Genomic DNA, 17,255 nt, shown 5'->3' on the forward strand with positions numbered 1-17,255 from the left:
GGCTACCCCACCGCCCCAGCATCACAAGAACTTCTTACAGCATATACAGAAGAGTGAGAGTGGAATGTACACATCCTCCTCTAGTGCTGTGTACACCTTCATGCAAAGATCATAAGGAACACAAATACAGAGATATTATGCATAAGTTAGAGTAAAGATTCTATATCAACAGTGTAACACATATATACATTACACAAAAAACACAAAGCTTGCAGCAACTATACATACCCACGAGAAAGGCACTAAATAAGGGAAATTCTCTACATGGTGTTGCCGCCAGTTTGGTATCTCCATGGTTCGTACAGGAAGTAGACAGATCAGTGAGCAGCTTCACTTTCAACCTCATGTTTTTGGATTTGTTTCAAACACACTTGGTCAAGGGTTGAAATTATACTTTCATGTTTTTGGATTTGCTTCAAACATACCTGGTTATGTTTCTGTGAAATTTTCTCTAAAGAGAGAACAAAATGGAAAAGCCAGTAAACAAACATAGTTTTACAGCAATTAAAGCATTATTCTGGCACTTGTCAGCAGCGATACTCATTTTTACAGACATTTTCTCAAAGTTCATGGGGACAGGCAAACAATCACATTTCACAATAAAAGGAATCAAATCTGCAGAATTTCTGCAGAAGATTGACTTTTTGAATACCATTCCAGCAACCTTTCACTGATCAATTACACTTCTCTAGCCAACAGAGGAGTTTTCACTCAACTAAACCATAACAGGTAATTCTGTCAACCAATACTGGTTTGGCACAAATGAGAGCAGGAGTAGGTTAGTCTGCATACACAACTGCAAGGCCAGACACCTCAACATTCTAGGGGTACCCTTGATGTTTTTAGAAAAAATATTCCAGAAAAATGATTGTTTGGTTGACAAGCTGAATGTCCTAAAAAAATTATTGTTGAAAGAAGTTATATTTTTGGACCCATTCTTTCGCAAAACATACATCTTTTGAAGCAGGGCTTGACAGACTCTAACAATATTACCTGGATACAGGTAGGATATTAGTGGACCACCTACACACAGCAAACATCAGAGCATGGGTAAACAAGGGTTAATCTCAACATGCAGCAGACCAGATACCACATAATGGTTCCAGAGGCCCAGTATTAATTAACGATGTATGCAGCACCGTTGAGCATCTATGATGGAAACTAGGCGCTATACAAGCCAATTATTATTATTAGTAGTATTAACAACAACAGACTTACAACATCACAGTATTCTCATAAAGGTCATCATCAAGCACTACCTTCCGCTGACAACTAACTTCCATGGATAGGCCCTCGTTATCTAATCTATATTACTATAGGTGAATTCCTTCACTTCACAGCTTCACCACATAAATAAAGGAGATGGCCCATTGTTTATACAAAATAGTGGAAATAAATGCTTCTGAAAAGAACACGATACTGTTCAATGTTAAACATTGTAGCATGTTAAGCAGCTTTTGAGTTTGACTGGTATATGCAGAACAAAGCTTGTCTCTTTTAAATAATTAATTTAGTTTCCCAACGGAAACATCACTCAGCATACCGAAACACTTAGTACATATTATACATATGTTTCCTGAGGGAGAAGGGAATTGTCACAAGACAATTTAGTCTGTTAGCAGTGTTTAAAACTCCCAAAATTCCATGCCAAACAGCCGGACTGGTAACTTTAAAAAATTACCAGTCTGGATACAAACTTGCCTGTCAAGTTTTCAACAATAAACTGAAATTACACATGTTGTAATTGGTTATCGTAACTTGAACTGTTCAATCGTATGTAGTTTAACATAATTTTCATAGTCCCGTAAACATCTCAAACTGACAACAAGAGAACCTGTCTGATATTATTAAATATTTACTGTTAGGGGTAAATATATCTACCAGACCACTGGACAGGCTACTTTTGAAATTTGACGTTCAAGATGAACATAAACCGTTCCGGACGGTCGAGCAGGCGGGAATTTTAAACGCTGCTGTTAGCCTTTCAGGACTGCTGAATGATGACCTTTACACTGTTTCACAGCCAAATGATATACATAACATGACATCGATGATGTAAGTATTGAACTGAGAAGGAAGATAAATGCATTCCAAACACATATCTACAAGACATTCCTTCTAGGTGCTGAGAAGGAAATCGATGTCTGGCAAAGAGTGAATGCAACCAAATCCCATTACCATAATACAGTACAACTCCTACCCCTATATTTTCTATTTGGTCCCTTCTTACAATTAGGAGGTAGGGTCCAAGATCATTATTAGGGGTTACAGTATTATCACAACTACAAATGAGATGCATATATATATCAAAGCAACAACTGTATAGCCTGTCCTTTTATGGAAAAAAACTATTTTCTTAGTAAATAACATTTAAAACAGTGTGAATTTGTTTTCAATCTAACATATTACTTATCAGTTTGAATTAATGTCATCAGACAGATTGTATACTGTGCATGTCAATGAAGGAACACATTCTGGGTTCAAAGATTATTTCTCTTTGACTGTAGTGAAAGAAAATCAGCAGTGATCAAGGAATAGTGACAGAAATCTTTCAAGCAAGGACACATATCTCCTGAACATGACTCTGTGAAAGTCCTGTTCTCTCCATTTTAATTACTCCCAGAAATATTCACCAGCAAAGAACCTCTTTGAAAACATATAGACATACAGAGATATTTAGGCATTCAAGTCTTGGGAAGATGTTTCTTGCTTGATATAGGACAAGTGTTTATGGATAACAACTTCTTCATTTCGTGAGTGCAATGTCACACTCATAAAATAAAGAAGTTGTTATCCATAAAAACTTGTCCTATATTGTATGTCTCAACTTCTGAAGTGTCACACAAACAAGTTTCTTGCTTGCATACACCAGCTGAATGAATACAGAACATAGGCAGCTTGCTCACTTGGGAGATTTCATGTCTGCTGCTGCTGCCTGGTTGTAGTACAGAAAGTGAACCTGAAGCAGCTTTCAGGACTTTCGTTGTGATGGTAAATGGCAAGATCTACTGCAACCTAAGTTCATTTTATCAAGGGTCTTGACAGGAATAAGGGAGCTTCATTCTCCTATCCGACAGTTTCACTGTTCATACTTTCCACACACAAGTGGTTTATAGTCCAGAATTCATTGTCATTGTCTCGTCCAGATACAATGACGTCTGCTTGTCTGTGTCATGGCTATCAGACTCCCTTCAACTTTTAAATCAAAGAACTTTATGTAACTAGCTAGCTAGGAAACAGTGTTATAACTATATTATTCGACTCCTTGGCCCTGATCCACAAAACGTTCATATCGCTACGACATTCGTAAACCAATGATAAACTACAAAGTTACGACAGGTCGTAACGTTGCAAACACTTTGTGGATCAGGACCCCAATGAAATAATCCAGGGGGAATGATGTGCTACAAGCATTGATGGTGTCGGATGCTTGAAAGGCAGAAGCTGCTTGACATGGTGTAGATGGTTGCTGAGACAAGAAACTAATATCTGAACTACAGTGTCACTGATTATGACCTCATTAGTCACATAGTCTTACAATCTACATATAGGTGAGAGTAACAAAAATATATATTTTCAAAATGCCCTTTTTAAAACAATACAATTTCCTGTTGGTTATTAGTGCTATATCCAAACACTTTCACCATAGAAATGGATTGGCCATTGAACAGAGACCTTCCATTCTCCAGCCAATGCTCTTAGCTCTTCACTGGAACATCTTCTCAATTTTAAATTAGATCAGTTTTTAAACCAAATTGATGTTTTACCATAAAATGTTCAGATAAAAATACACACAAGTGGGTCTGTGACAGGTCTTAGACAAGGTTGATGACTGTTCCAACAACAGCCTTAACATCCTTGTCATAAACACACTGGAATTTTACTCTGACAGACAGTGTGCTACTGGTATATAGCCCTGTATAACATGGCTGTGTTATATCCTGTGAATATATCATTATATGTCAAGGTACAACAACCAATCCATCAAATAAATACAACAAAACAAAATGGGCTCATTAAATATGATTATCCATGCATGACTCTAAAGCATTAATATGTAACTAGTTGAAAATGTCACAAATACTGAAAAGTTAAAATTTGAGCTAAAATGGTACACAACTCATGATGCAATCAAGATAATGACTTTGAATACTGACAAAATATCTACATTTTTCACCGAATAATCTTACAACTCCATCTTGACTAGATACTAAGATAGATAAACAATGCTCCTTTGGAAAACCTTCCCATGCTACAAAATCTGCATGCACTAAAATATTTAGTTTATCTAGGAATTTATATAATTAACATTTACCTAGATTCTTAAAACCTCTAACTTATCATGCATACCTTCACCCTATAAAGTCCTACTTTATAATGCTAACCTAGGAACTATAAACTTATATTGTATGACACTCAACTAAGAACTTATAACCTCTAATATATCATGCATACCTTGGACCAATAAATCCAAATATATAACACTAACCTAGGCAGTATAACCTTATATATAACCTTTACCTAGGAACTCATAACCTCTAATATATCATGCATACCTTGGACCTATAAATCCAAATATATAACACTAACCTAGGCACTATAACCTTAAATATAACCTTTACCTAGGAACTCATAACCTCTAATATATCATGCATACCTAGGCACTATAACCTTATATATAACCTTTACCTAGGAACTTATAACCTCTAATATATCATGCATACCTTGGACCTATAAATCCAAATATATAACCTTTACCTAGGAACTAACCTAGGCACTATAACACTTAAATATAACCTTTACCTAGGAACTCATAATCATGCATACCTTGGACCTAATCCAAATATAACACTAACCTGCATACCTAGGCACTATAACCTTATATATAACCTTTACCTAGGAACTTATAACCTCTAATATATCATGCATACCTTGGACCTATAAATCCAAATATATAACACTAACCTAGGCACTATAACCTTATATATAACTTAACCTAGGAACTTGTAACCTCTAATATATCATGCATACCTTGGACCAATAAATCCAAATATATAACACTAACCTAGGCAGTATAACCTTATATATAACCTTTACCTAGGAACTTGTAACCCTAATACATCATGCATATCTTCAACCTATAAAGTCATTCTCTCTAACATGAACCTAGGCACCATAAACTTCTTATATAAATTATACCTAGGAACTGATATTCTCCAATATATACCTCTGATCAATAATCACGTATATATAATGCTAACCTACAGACCATAAACTTCTTATAGATACATTTACTTAAGACTAACAAAGATATACTTTTACATGCTTACCTCTATCTTAACAATAAACCTGTTGTACTGGTATATATTGCTTACTGAGGATCTGTAAATGCCTGGTATACGACGCCTACATGGGACTTTTAACTGCCCAGGGGTGGAAATAACCCATTGCCCGACGTCCGAGTCCAGTGTTATTTTCTGTCGGGCAAGCAAATTTGTATATCACGCTGTACCGGTGTCCAGTTGACTTTCCAAAGTTAATAATGTTGTTTATTTATAAAATCAATAAGAAAACGGCCGGTATAGTGGAAAACTTATCAGGGCAAGTGATTTTACATGTGCCACTGTACCGGAGTACACTAGCAATTTTAAAGCTATTTCCACCCCTGCTGCCTGTATAACCTAGAATATTTAAAGCTCTAACATGTCATGGTCATATCGGAGTTAGTAAAGAATAATACATTTTGTACACTTTGGACCTATAATATGGCACATTCCCAGGACATTCAAACCACCAATGGACATTTGAGCTCAAACATTTGATGTTAAACATTGCATTACACATTCCTGTCACACTTGTGCACCTTGAAGGCGTCAGTTAAAGTTTCTACATCACATTACGAATAAAAGTTTACTCTAGTTTTGAAAACGGTTGCACTAATGATGGTCTATACTAATCATATATCTCAATCATGATTATCCAAACAACACTGCCTTCCTTTATGTGCAAATGTATATTTATATTCTTTAAACAATGTTTTTCAAAATCATCCCCAGAAGATTAAATGGTTGGACCCTTATTGGATGTGGTAGGCCCAATGCATTAACATACTGAGGGACTTTCTCATGAATTACAAAAGAAAATTAAATGGTTATGGGCCTATGGCCTTCATACTGAATTATTGAATGAACAAAGTAATGCCATGACAGAATCACGTTCATGAACAAAGATATCTCCATTATTACCGTAGATAGTAAGGTAAAAATAAATAACATAAACAACAAAAGTTAATGTATTATTTGGGGTACTGAATACAGATTGCAGTAGTTTTTAGTAAAGTAAAATACCACTACAATACAAAAATGGATTTCACATGACTAGACACGGGTTTTAGTATAAAGCAAAGTGTTGTATGTTAAAACATTAACATCATGGCCAGTGGATACACACATTATATAAATAGGTCACTAAAAAAACATTCTTCCATTTGTCACACATATATATCAAGTTATCAATGTTTGCACGAATCATTCCATAGAGAAAAGAACAGTGGTATTTATCCAACTCATTAAAATCATATCCTTATTCTGACACACAGGTTTCATCAGGTAAAGTTGTCAATAAGACAATCAGTGTCAAGGCTTCTAAATTCTTGGTGAGCGAGAACTTTCATCTTTTCTGATTTCCCTATCTCGAAAACAAATATTCTGGGTGTTCCAAACTGCAAAAATGCTGAACTTTATCCTACTGACTGACTGACTGAGTTTGGTTTTACGCCGCTTTCAGCAATATTCCAGCAACATCCGGTGGGGGACACCAGAAATGGGCTTCACACATTGTACCCATGTGGGGCAAAAATGACAAGCCAACGCTTTAACAATTAGGCTTACCCATCACGCGAACTTCATCCTACACTGATGTTGAAGGTTTTTTTGGGTTTTTTTGGTTTCTCAGTATGACCTCTAGGCTTCAAAGGCTTTTTGAAAGCAGATTTGTGTTACAGTTTTCTTTTGTTAATATTTAAATTTTCCAATCAATGTGGGAAAGAAATGAAGCAAAACTGTATCAGGAAGCTGACATCTGATTTGCTAAACAAAACCCCGGTAACCCTCACATCCTTCCACTAGTTTTGAGTTCAGAGTTCACTCAATACAACCTTCTATGCTGACAATGTCAGATCTTGACACAGAGGGTTTGAGTGAAAGATTTGATTTTAATAACATAGTGCATTAATCAGAGATAAAATACTTAGTGTCATCGTGAATAAACAATAATGTGAATTAGTATGTACAAGATATATATTCAGGAAATATATTTTAATCACAAAAATGTTTCCGTATTATATAACGATAACCAGTCTAAATACATACTAAAATAGGTTGAAAAATGGAAATGCTTTTTTCAGTCTGAAATTGATATGTGTAGAAGGCATAACTAATGACAAGAAAGGGTTTTAATAAAGGCGTATTGATTACGCTAAACACACTTACAATCAACCATCCCCAATACTTTACATATACCCATCCTCCAGCCATAGTCTCCACTACAAGCCCAAATGATTATCTCCCTTGGGACAAATTTGTATTCCTTTGCAAATCAACCTTTGGCATATTTCTTAACATCATTAATACATGTGTACAAATTCCATTTCTGTTGTCATAGTTACCATTGCCATGGCAACAAGATTAATGTGGAAAGCAGGTGACACTGTTTGTGGTATGGAGCTGACAAACCAAGGGGTAATGATGGGGAAGAAATACAGATTCGAACCCATGAAAAGGTTGTCCCTGGTTGACTCAGGTGTGTAACTCTACACAACAAAGTGCAGTACCTTAGACCGCTGGGACATTTGTATACATGTTATAGGAGGCTAAATCACTAGACTCAACTGAATCATTCAAGACCAAGTTTTACACTGGGTTCTTTTCAGTATGCAAACTATCCATGGCAATACATAATAAAAGTATTAATAATTCCTGTGAAACCAAACATCCCACACTACCAAGATGTCCCGATCCCATGCTCTGTGGTTGATCAAATGGTTCATTACCAAATATTGGAATGTTAAACAATTTTATCTGACATGACATAGAAGAACGTTTATCTGGAATTATATCCCAAGTATCTGCATTAGGTGAACATGGAACAAAGTATTACATTGTTCATGCTTAAAACCTTTGGTCCCTTAGTTTCAGATAATCTCAAAATCAGAGGTTTCATCACCAGTTTGATATTCATTATAATTACATAAAACTAATTTTTTGTCTTTCTTGTTCCTTTCAGTGACATACAAGTTGCTTCTGAAAAACTTAAATAACAATTTTGATTATCTGGAATTTTTAATCTCACTATGGAATTTTACCACTATTTGCTCTAGACCAGAATATTGTCCTTAGGGAAATACAACACATATCAGTATACCACTGGATCGATGTTAAAAGATATATTCACTCAAAGAAAAACTTGTAACACCGAAGACTGACATGACATACAGAATTCAACTTCTTTGCTACTTCAATGCAACATTTCGGTAGATGCTGGCACATTTATAAACAAAGATTGCACTGAAAGACTAAAGAAGTTGAAATCTATAAGACAGATATATGTCCACTGATACAAAAGTTTCTGAAATGCCAGTTAGTTCTTCATAACACTATACAGTCAACCCATCCAATGCAAACAATAGACTCTTCCAGGCTGCATTCAGCCCTACGAAACAATTGTGATCTAAGATGCCAGTGCAAAATGGATCAAATGCTGAGTTATAATAAACACCAACTCACATGTAAACAGATGTTGATTTTTAAAGCTGCGTAAAAGGCAGCAAAATACACAATATGAAAAGACCTAACATATATATCCTCACATACAAAAATATGTATACCTTCACTGAGGGCTTTCAACAACAGAGTAATTCCTGGGACTCAAATAGGCCTAACAAGGCCTGTGTAGGCTCAATGAGCCTCAACAGGCTGTAACGGATAATCAGTATAGGTTTACAAGAGGCAAGTGTAAGTCTTGATTATATACAATCTCTCTCGGACAATTGAAAGAAACGATGTACTGAGACAGTAGATAAGTTAAAACAGTATGTATATAGTTTAAAGTAATCTGCTCAAAACATTAATGTACAGTTGGAGAAAGACCAAGGCCTTTCCGTCCATGAGTAATGAGAAAGTTGGGTTTAAATTCACATCTAACATATTTCTCTTGTATCACAGTGACAGTGTAGTAGGGAGCCTAGAATGGTGGATGTGTTTGACATTTACCACTCCAGTGTAACCTACAAGATCAAGTATAGTGCTAACATTCATATATAACAATATGCAATTACCCCAAGATGACAAAACATTTTTTGTGCTGATTAAGCAATTATTTTCTGATGACATGGCAATTTATGATGAAAACTGCTACAATTAACTTTCTCCAACACAAATGATATGAAATAGTCCATGTCAACAAGGTGATTTCCAGTAGATTCACATCTTAAAAACCTCATCATGTAATATTTGTGGATAAGGAATGTGTATTCCTTTAGGGTCCCAGAGAGACCCAACTTCGATGAACCTTGAAATTTATTTCAAAACTCATTGGTCCCTAGGCTTTTCAAAAAAAGATATTTACAATCAATGATAGAACTCTATGTCCTGAAAAAGAATTGTGTTTCAAAAGGAATTGAATTGTTCTGTTCCCCTTTTTCAAGAAAAATAATGGCATCTTCTGAAGATGAAAAGACTAACACCTTGTCTCTCTAAAAGACAGTGCTCCCCAGGTAATAAACAGTGGGTACTGGTACCTTTTCAACATGATTCCAATCCCAAGTAAAATTTCACACATAAAAGTTGAAGTTATTGATGTGTACACTATATTATCTATTATGCTGTTGATTAAAAAAGTATTGGTTACCAGGCAATGACTTTTGAATAATTAGTGCTTACTGGTGATAATTATTAATTATGTGTTGATTAGAGTCAAAATGTATATTCATGTGGGGTGCTTTTGCCACTGCCTGAGAACCAAAACAATGATTAATAGCTGTGTGTTCCACACCTTATTACTTTCCGTAAGGAATCAAAACTTTTGGATAATATCAAGGTGACTCACGTAAATGCTGATTTTGGGAAAATGGTTTGTCATGTGACATTTTCTAAAAAGCATTCCACAACCCAAACCTCTCCCCTTATTGCTATGAAATTATGAGAACTACAGAGAGTAGGAAACAAAGAGCATGCTACCCTGGTCTACACAGACAAAGACACATGCTGATGACAAATGATGACAGGTGCCCTTGTAGCTCGGACTCCCTCACACAATACCAGGTGCCCATTTTGCTAAGAGCTTCAAATACAATGGCAGGTGCCCTTGGTGCTAAGACTTCACAGACAATGACAGGTGCCAAGACATATTGACAGGTGCCCTTGGTGCTAAGATCTTCACAGACAATGACAGGTGCCAAGACATATTGACAGGTGCCCTTGGTGCTAAGATCTTCACAGACAATGACAGGTGCCAAGACATATTGACAGGTGCCCTTGGTGCTAAGATCTTCAAAGTGCCAACAAAAACAGATATTGATCCGAAAAATGTCTGACATTAAGACTGAAATCAAGACCCCAAAATAAGTCAGTAGTCTATCTTTCACATGTTTAACAGTCCTAAATATTAGTTTTTACAAAAGTTATGTTTCTCTTCCACTTCTCAGAATTGGCCATTGATCTTATGAAATGTCATCAGCAGATGCCTGTTGTCTGTGATTTAGACCAGGTCAGCCTCTGTAAACAGTACATAAGGCTACTGCTTTATAGACAAGGTGTATTGGTTTTCAAGATGGTTGGTGATAATGTCCCTCAAATTTACCCTTGGTCCCAGTCATTGATATAATACAACACTCTGACTACAACTAAAGCTAAAAATCTTCCATTCGTATATCCTCCTCGTTTATGTCTTCTTCTTCATCAAGAGACTCTTGTGAAATACCGGCATTGATGGGCTTGATGGCGGCAGGGTCAAGACGAGGCAGGTTACTCATCATCTGCTCCGCATTGAGCCAAGGTTTAAAGTGAGGGTTGTTCTTGCTCTTCCAGTCTTTGTATTTCTTACAAGCTTTGTAAATCCGACTCACAACCTGGGAAAGAAAAATCAACACTTAAAAAGGGAATAGGAATTGCAAACAAGTACCATGGTGGAAGGGAGCAAGATTGGGAGGATACAATAAGTCCGAAGACCGACTTCACAGCCCCTATAATACATGACCTGTCCTTTAACATAACAACACATTTTACAACTTTGTAAATCCGACTCACAACCTGGGAAAGAAAAAACAACACTTAAAAAGTGGATAGGACTTGCAAACAAGTACCATGGTGGAAGGGAGCAAGATGGGGAGGATACAATACAGACCGAACACTAATCTCACAGCCCCTATAATACATGACCTGTCCTTTAACATAACAACACATTTTACAACTTTGTAAATCCGACTCACAACCTGGGAAAGCAAAAACAACACTTAAAAAGTGGATAGGACTTGCAAACAAGTACCATGGTGGAAGGGAGCGAGAAGGGGAGGATACAATACAGACCGAACACTAATCTCACAGTCCCTATAATACATGACATGTCCTTTAACATAACAACACATTTTACAACTTTGTAAATCTGGCTCAACCTGGGAAAGAAAAAACATTGCAAAATGGGAATGGGGTTGCAAAAAATTACCATGATGGAAGGGAGGGAGATAGAAAGTCTGAAGACTGATGCCACTGCCCTCTACCCCCTATAATACATGACCTGTCCTTTAACACTACAAAACGCCTTACACCTTTGTAAATCTGGCTCACAACATTGCCTGGTTATCCAATCGAATGCCCCAGATTAAGAGGGACAGGGGGGTGGTCATGTCATGAAAAAATGACAAAAATAAAGAGGATAGAGATTATGAAAATGTGTCACTGAGGGAGAAGGGGGAGAGGGGAGTAGCAGCCATATGCAACACTGTCCTAACCCAAATCTCACTGCCCCTCCCTCCCCCTATCATACATGACCTGCCCTTTAATAGGGATGTCACGATACATAAGTTTCATGAATCAATACGTATCATGATACCCATGTCACGATTCGATGCATATCACGATACCTATTTTCGTGGTATTATTGCGTAAATTTAGTTACATTTTGAACATTAATATTTCATATTTTATAATTGTCCATGAAAGATCAACTTTGTTTTATTCTCAGAGATTCAAATTTGCCATCTTTGTGAATGAAAAATAATAATTTATAACTCTCATAACATCAAAAAACATGACACAATTGCAAAATGTAAACAATACATAAACATATTTAAACCGATACTTTCAAAACTAAATATCGATACAGTTTTGAATAACATTACAACATGTATGACTTTACAGCAGCACTAAGAATTTATGATGTACCACACCAACCACAACCAATAATTATTCGTTGAACTAAACATCATTGTTCACAACAATGCAATAACTACTAGCAGAAAACCTAATGAAAAAAAGGCGCGAGAAAAGGCCACATAAAACCTAATGTATAAAAGGCCACATAAAACCTCAATCATTGGCAAATTGTCACGTTGACAGTGGTCTTTAAATGGGTAATTTTCAAACAACATATGTTATACTTGAGTTGAAATAATTCCATAATGTCAGACGGTCTCTTCCTGGAGGCCACAAATGACCTATGAATGGCTGAGAATGGCTGACAATAACAATAGACACCACCCACCTTTGGAGCCAGCATGTGTGTCAGCTTGTTCACAGCCCATGATGGCAACTTGCCTGAAACATACAAAACCACCAATGTGAAGGAGGTGGTGAAGTGTGGCTAACATGACATATATAGTTGTGTGTGTTTCAGTGTGTGAGGTTTGGAGTGAGTGAGTGAGTGAGTGAGTGAAAGGAGTAAATTGTGGTTAACATGACATTTATTATTGTGTGTTTCAATGTGTGAGGTTTGGAGTGAGTGAGTGAGTGAGTGAAAGGTTGAGTTGTTGAGCTGGGTTTTACATCACATCTGCATTATTCCAGCCATATACTGATATAGTGATGAGATTAAGTCTGAATTCATACACATTTTAGATACAAAGTTCAAAAGAATTTTAAAACAACAACAAAAACAACAACTATATTCAATTACATTATTTACAAACAGAAATTCTAAAACAAGCAATCCATCACTCACATTACATGGTTACAGTTTATGGTACAGGTCAACTTCGAGTGAGTGAAAGGGGTGAAGTGTGGTTAACATTACATTTATTATTGTGTGTTGCAGTGTGTGTGGTTTGGAGTGAGTGAGTTTAGTTTTATGCTGCATTCAGCAATATTCCAGCTTTATGGTGGCGGTCTGTCAATAATCCAGTCTGGACCAGACCAATCCAGTGATCAACAGCATGAGCATCGATCTGCGCAATTGTGTAAACCAAGTCAGCGAGCCTGACCACCCGATCCCGTTAGTCGCCTCTTACGACAAGCTTAGTCGCCTTTTGTGGCAAGCATGGGTTGCTGAAGACCTATTCTACCCCGGATCTTCACGGGTTGAGTCAGGGAGGGAGTGAGGGCTATGGTGTAGCAATTGGCATTGCAAATGCATGTGTGAGAGCATGACGGGAGTTGATTAATTCCATACAATCATAGACAGAGAATCAGTAGGGAGATAATGTTGAAGTAAAGGAATTAAATGGACAAGAATACAGAGTTGGGTCACAAAACTCAGCTATTTCAGACTTGGTCATGATGCAGGAATTATGCATAGTTGTTTTTGTTTGTAGCAACATCTGCTAAAATTGGAATGTTTGAAAAACAGCATTTGATAGCTTTCATCATAAGTCACATATGGTGAGGCAGGCAATCAAAAAGGGTGTATATGTTATGTTGGTTAATGCTAAACTAAGCAGTATTCCAGCAACAGACTTCCACCTGTAAATACTCAAGTCTGGACCAGACAATCAACTGATCAATACTAAAGCAACCAAGTCACTGGGCCTGACCACTTGATCCACCAAATAACGTCTAATGACCAGCAAAGGCTGCTGGGACTTTTCTAACCCAGAATCCCCTTTGGTTTCTACGTATTTGACATGTTTTTAATTGCAAACAATCCAGCTAATATTTTCATATTATAAATAATTTGAAAGAAGGAATATCTTTTATTGAAGGGACATTTGCTTGATTATGACACAGGGAATGAATTTTATGGCTCAGGATGAATACAGTATTCAAATCTAATGTACAGTCAGCTCTCGTTAATCCGACACTCGTTAATCCGACAATCACGTTAATCCGACAAAAAATTAGGGAACCATTTAAAACAGTGATAATTACTCTCGTTAATCCGACATTCTCGCATTCCGACTCCGACACACCAATCTAGCAGCTTATTGTTGTAAATACATGGTAAAAACATTCGTTAATCCGACAATCAACACAGCCGGTCGGATGATCCGACCGTATACAAACAATCACACGTGAGTGGTAATTAGCGTGTGCCTTACTGGCTGCTTGACACCGGCGTCAGTGAACATCACACTATGAAACTGTTCGCTTATGTGATTATATATGTATGTTATGCCATCTATGAATGTTAATAAATGAAAACAAGTATGTATTGTTAGTATTTTTTTATTTCTGTGAATATTTTTACATACGATGAAGATAACTAGATCTACCATTTCTGATATGCATGCAACAGTATGACGATCATGACATTTAGTAAACATTGATATTTTCATTAATCCGACATTTTCGTTAATCCGACATATTTCTCTGCAACCACAAGTGTCGGATTAACGAGAGTTGACTGTATCAAAGTGTTTTACATCATAATCTGTAGAATGTAACTGAGTAGCGTTATGATGCTTCTAGTTGCTGTCTCCTTCATCAGGTGAATGGTAGCGAGTACAAGGGGGGATGTATATACATACATGAGGCACTATAAAGAAAACATGTAACAAGCTTAACAATGTTGAAGAATGTTTTTTATTACATATTCATTCTTCAACATTGTTAAGCTTGTTATACATGTCTTTTTTGTAGTGCCTCCTGTTTGTATATATATCGGACCACCTCCGTGGTGTAGTGGTTAGAGCATCCGCCCGGAGAGCGGAAGGTCGCGGGTTCGATCCCCGACCGCGTCATACCAAAAAGATGTTAAAATATGGTACTTGTTGGTCCCTGTCTGGCGCTTGGCATTAATGGGTACAACAAGGACTGGTCGGCTCGGAGTCAGTATAATGTGTCTGAGTGGGGTATTCATGCTTCACTGCGGGCATGGTATCTCAGTGGGCTAGCACTATAAAACCAGCTTCAGTCTGGGCTAGTACAAGCAGCCGCACCTACACATAAACACGCATATGAGCGAAATATTCTCGAGAGCAACGTTAATCCCAATTTCACCTCACCTCACCTTGTATATACATCCCCCCTTGTACTCCCTACCATTCATCTGATGAAGGAGCAAGTACACACTCCGAAACATCGTGTTATTCACAATAAAGAAGTTGACATCCATAAATCTTTGAAATACACAATGCCATTTTAGAAAGTGGTCAAATGTAACATGTTATATATGGGATTACACTTTCTTAGTAAAAGTACTAGAATCTGTACTTTAGTAAGAAAGTGTAATCCCAAATATAACATATGTTCAATAAATCTTGCGCTTCTTACTATTTAACATGGTTACCCAAACAAAGACACACAAGGTCCCCACACCTGACCCACAACTCGTTAGTTGGTTACCTTGTTGTTTAATGCCACACTTAGCAATTTTCTAGCAAAGCTATAGACAAACTTTATGGATAAACAACTTCTTTATTCTGTATTTATCCAGTTTGTCCGTACACTACTCTTCAACTTCTAAACAATGCCACTCAAAGAAGTTAAAGCTATAGTGGTCTGTAAATAATCGAGTCTTGGCCAGACAATCCAGTGATTAACATCATGCCTGCGATGCTATGACATGTGTCAACCAAGTCAGCGAGCCTGACCACCCAATTCTGCTTCTTGACGCTTACGACAAGCATGGGCTGCTGAATACCAATTCTAACCCGGATCTTCACTGGTCGGCCCAGTACTTTGTGACAAGTACCGTCGGAATGCACCACTCAATTGCATTGTTTAATGTGAGATTTGTTATATACGTGACTGACTGTTTCATCACAAAAAAGTCCAATGTGGCCAGATAAACAAAAGTGTCTTTAAAACAAGGAACCCTCACATTTTTAGCATCAATTTCATGTGTTGAACTGTTTTGCAGCAACCACAAAAGATTTTTCTTCATAGTTTAAATTGGCATGAATATTCACTGGAGCATGGTTCAATGCTGGTAATAAAGTACATGTGACGTGCATGGTTACTGCACATGGAGTCAGGTGACGAGAGTCTCAGCTGACACAGAATCGCACACCTATGATAACAATAATGTCTGGTTATCTGCCTACAATGTTTGGTATGAATGGTGACATCGAGGTCAAGGGTTAAAGGTTGACTTATGGCAAGGTACAACAATACAATGTTTCCTGGCTCTATTATATGGTTTTATGTGATAAGTCAGTCAGTGAGTGAGTGAATGTTTCAGTTTAATGCAGAAAGAAAGTCTGAAATGATGTCATATCTGATATGCAGGTGTTATATGTGATATGCAGGTGTTATATGTGATATACAGGTGTTATACGTGAGTGAGTGAGTTGAGTTTTACGCCGCACTCAGCAATATTCCAGCTTTATGGCGGCGGTCTCTAAATAATCGAGTCTGGACCAGACAATCCAGTGATCAACAGCATGAGCATCGATCTGTGCAATTGGGAACTGATGACATGTGTCAACCAAGTCAGCGAGCCTGACCACCTGATCCTGTTAGTTACGACAAGCATAGTCGCCTTTTGTGGCAAGCATTGGTTGCTGAAGACCTATTCTACCCAGGATCTTCATGGGTCAGGTGTTATATGTGATATGCAGGTGTTATATTTGATATACAGGACTTACATGTGATATGCAGGTGTTATATGTAACACTGACTGACTGAGTTTGGTTTTACGCCGCTTTTAGCAACATTCCAGCAACATCACGGCGGGGGACACCAGAAATGGGCTTCACACAATGTGCCCATGTGGGGAACCGAACCCGGGTATGTAACATGTTGTATGCAGGTGTTATATGTGATATGCAGGTGTTATGTGATATACAGGTGTTATATGTGATATGCAGGTGTTATATGTGATATGCA

At 37.2% G+C, this 17,255-nt stretch overlaps 1 protein-coding gene and 1 long non-coding RNA gene across 2 annotated transcripts in view; both read right to left on the minus strand.

Annotated features, from left to right (window-relative positions):
* Positions 1-1,915: 1,915 nt before the first annotated feature.
* LOC124272219 lies at positions 1,916-5,422 on the minus strand. The gene is made up of 3 exons (XR_006897291.1): positions 5,060-5,422; positions 4,672-4,752; positions 1,916-4,604 (listed from the first exon to the last, which is right to left on the minus strand). It is a non-coding gene; the product is annotated as an uncharacterized LOC124272219 (long non-coding RNA).
* A 2,546-nt stretch (positions 5,423-7,968) lies between these two features.
* Positions 7,969-17,255, minus strand: part of LOC124272027 (START domain-containing protein 10-like) — a 30,174-nt gene continuing 20,887 nt past the window's right edge. Inside the window, exons 5-6 of the mRNA XM_046707204.1 lie at positions 12,757-12,809; positions 7,969-11,125 (exon numbers count right to left, since the gene is read on the minus strand). Coding sequence (XP_046563160.1) covers positions 10,907-11,125; positions 12,757-12,809 — 272 coding nt within the window. The 3' untranslated portion in view covers positions 7,969-10,906. The remainder of the gene's footprint in view (positions 11,126-12,756; positions 12,810-17,255) is intronic.

The sequence above is a fragment of the Haliotis rubra genome, unplaced genomic scaffold (assembly GCF_003918875.1).
Source record: "Haliotis rubra isolate DU_JTF1 unplaced genomic scaffold, ASM391887v1 Scf1, whole genome shotgun sequence".
In the NCBI taxonomy this organism is placed as follows: Eukaryota; Metazoa; Mollusca; class Gastropoda; order Lepetellida; family Haliotidae; genus Haliotis; species Haliotis rubra.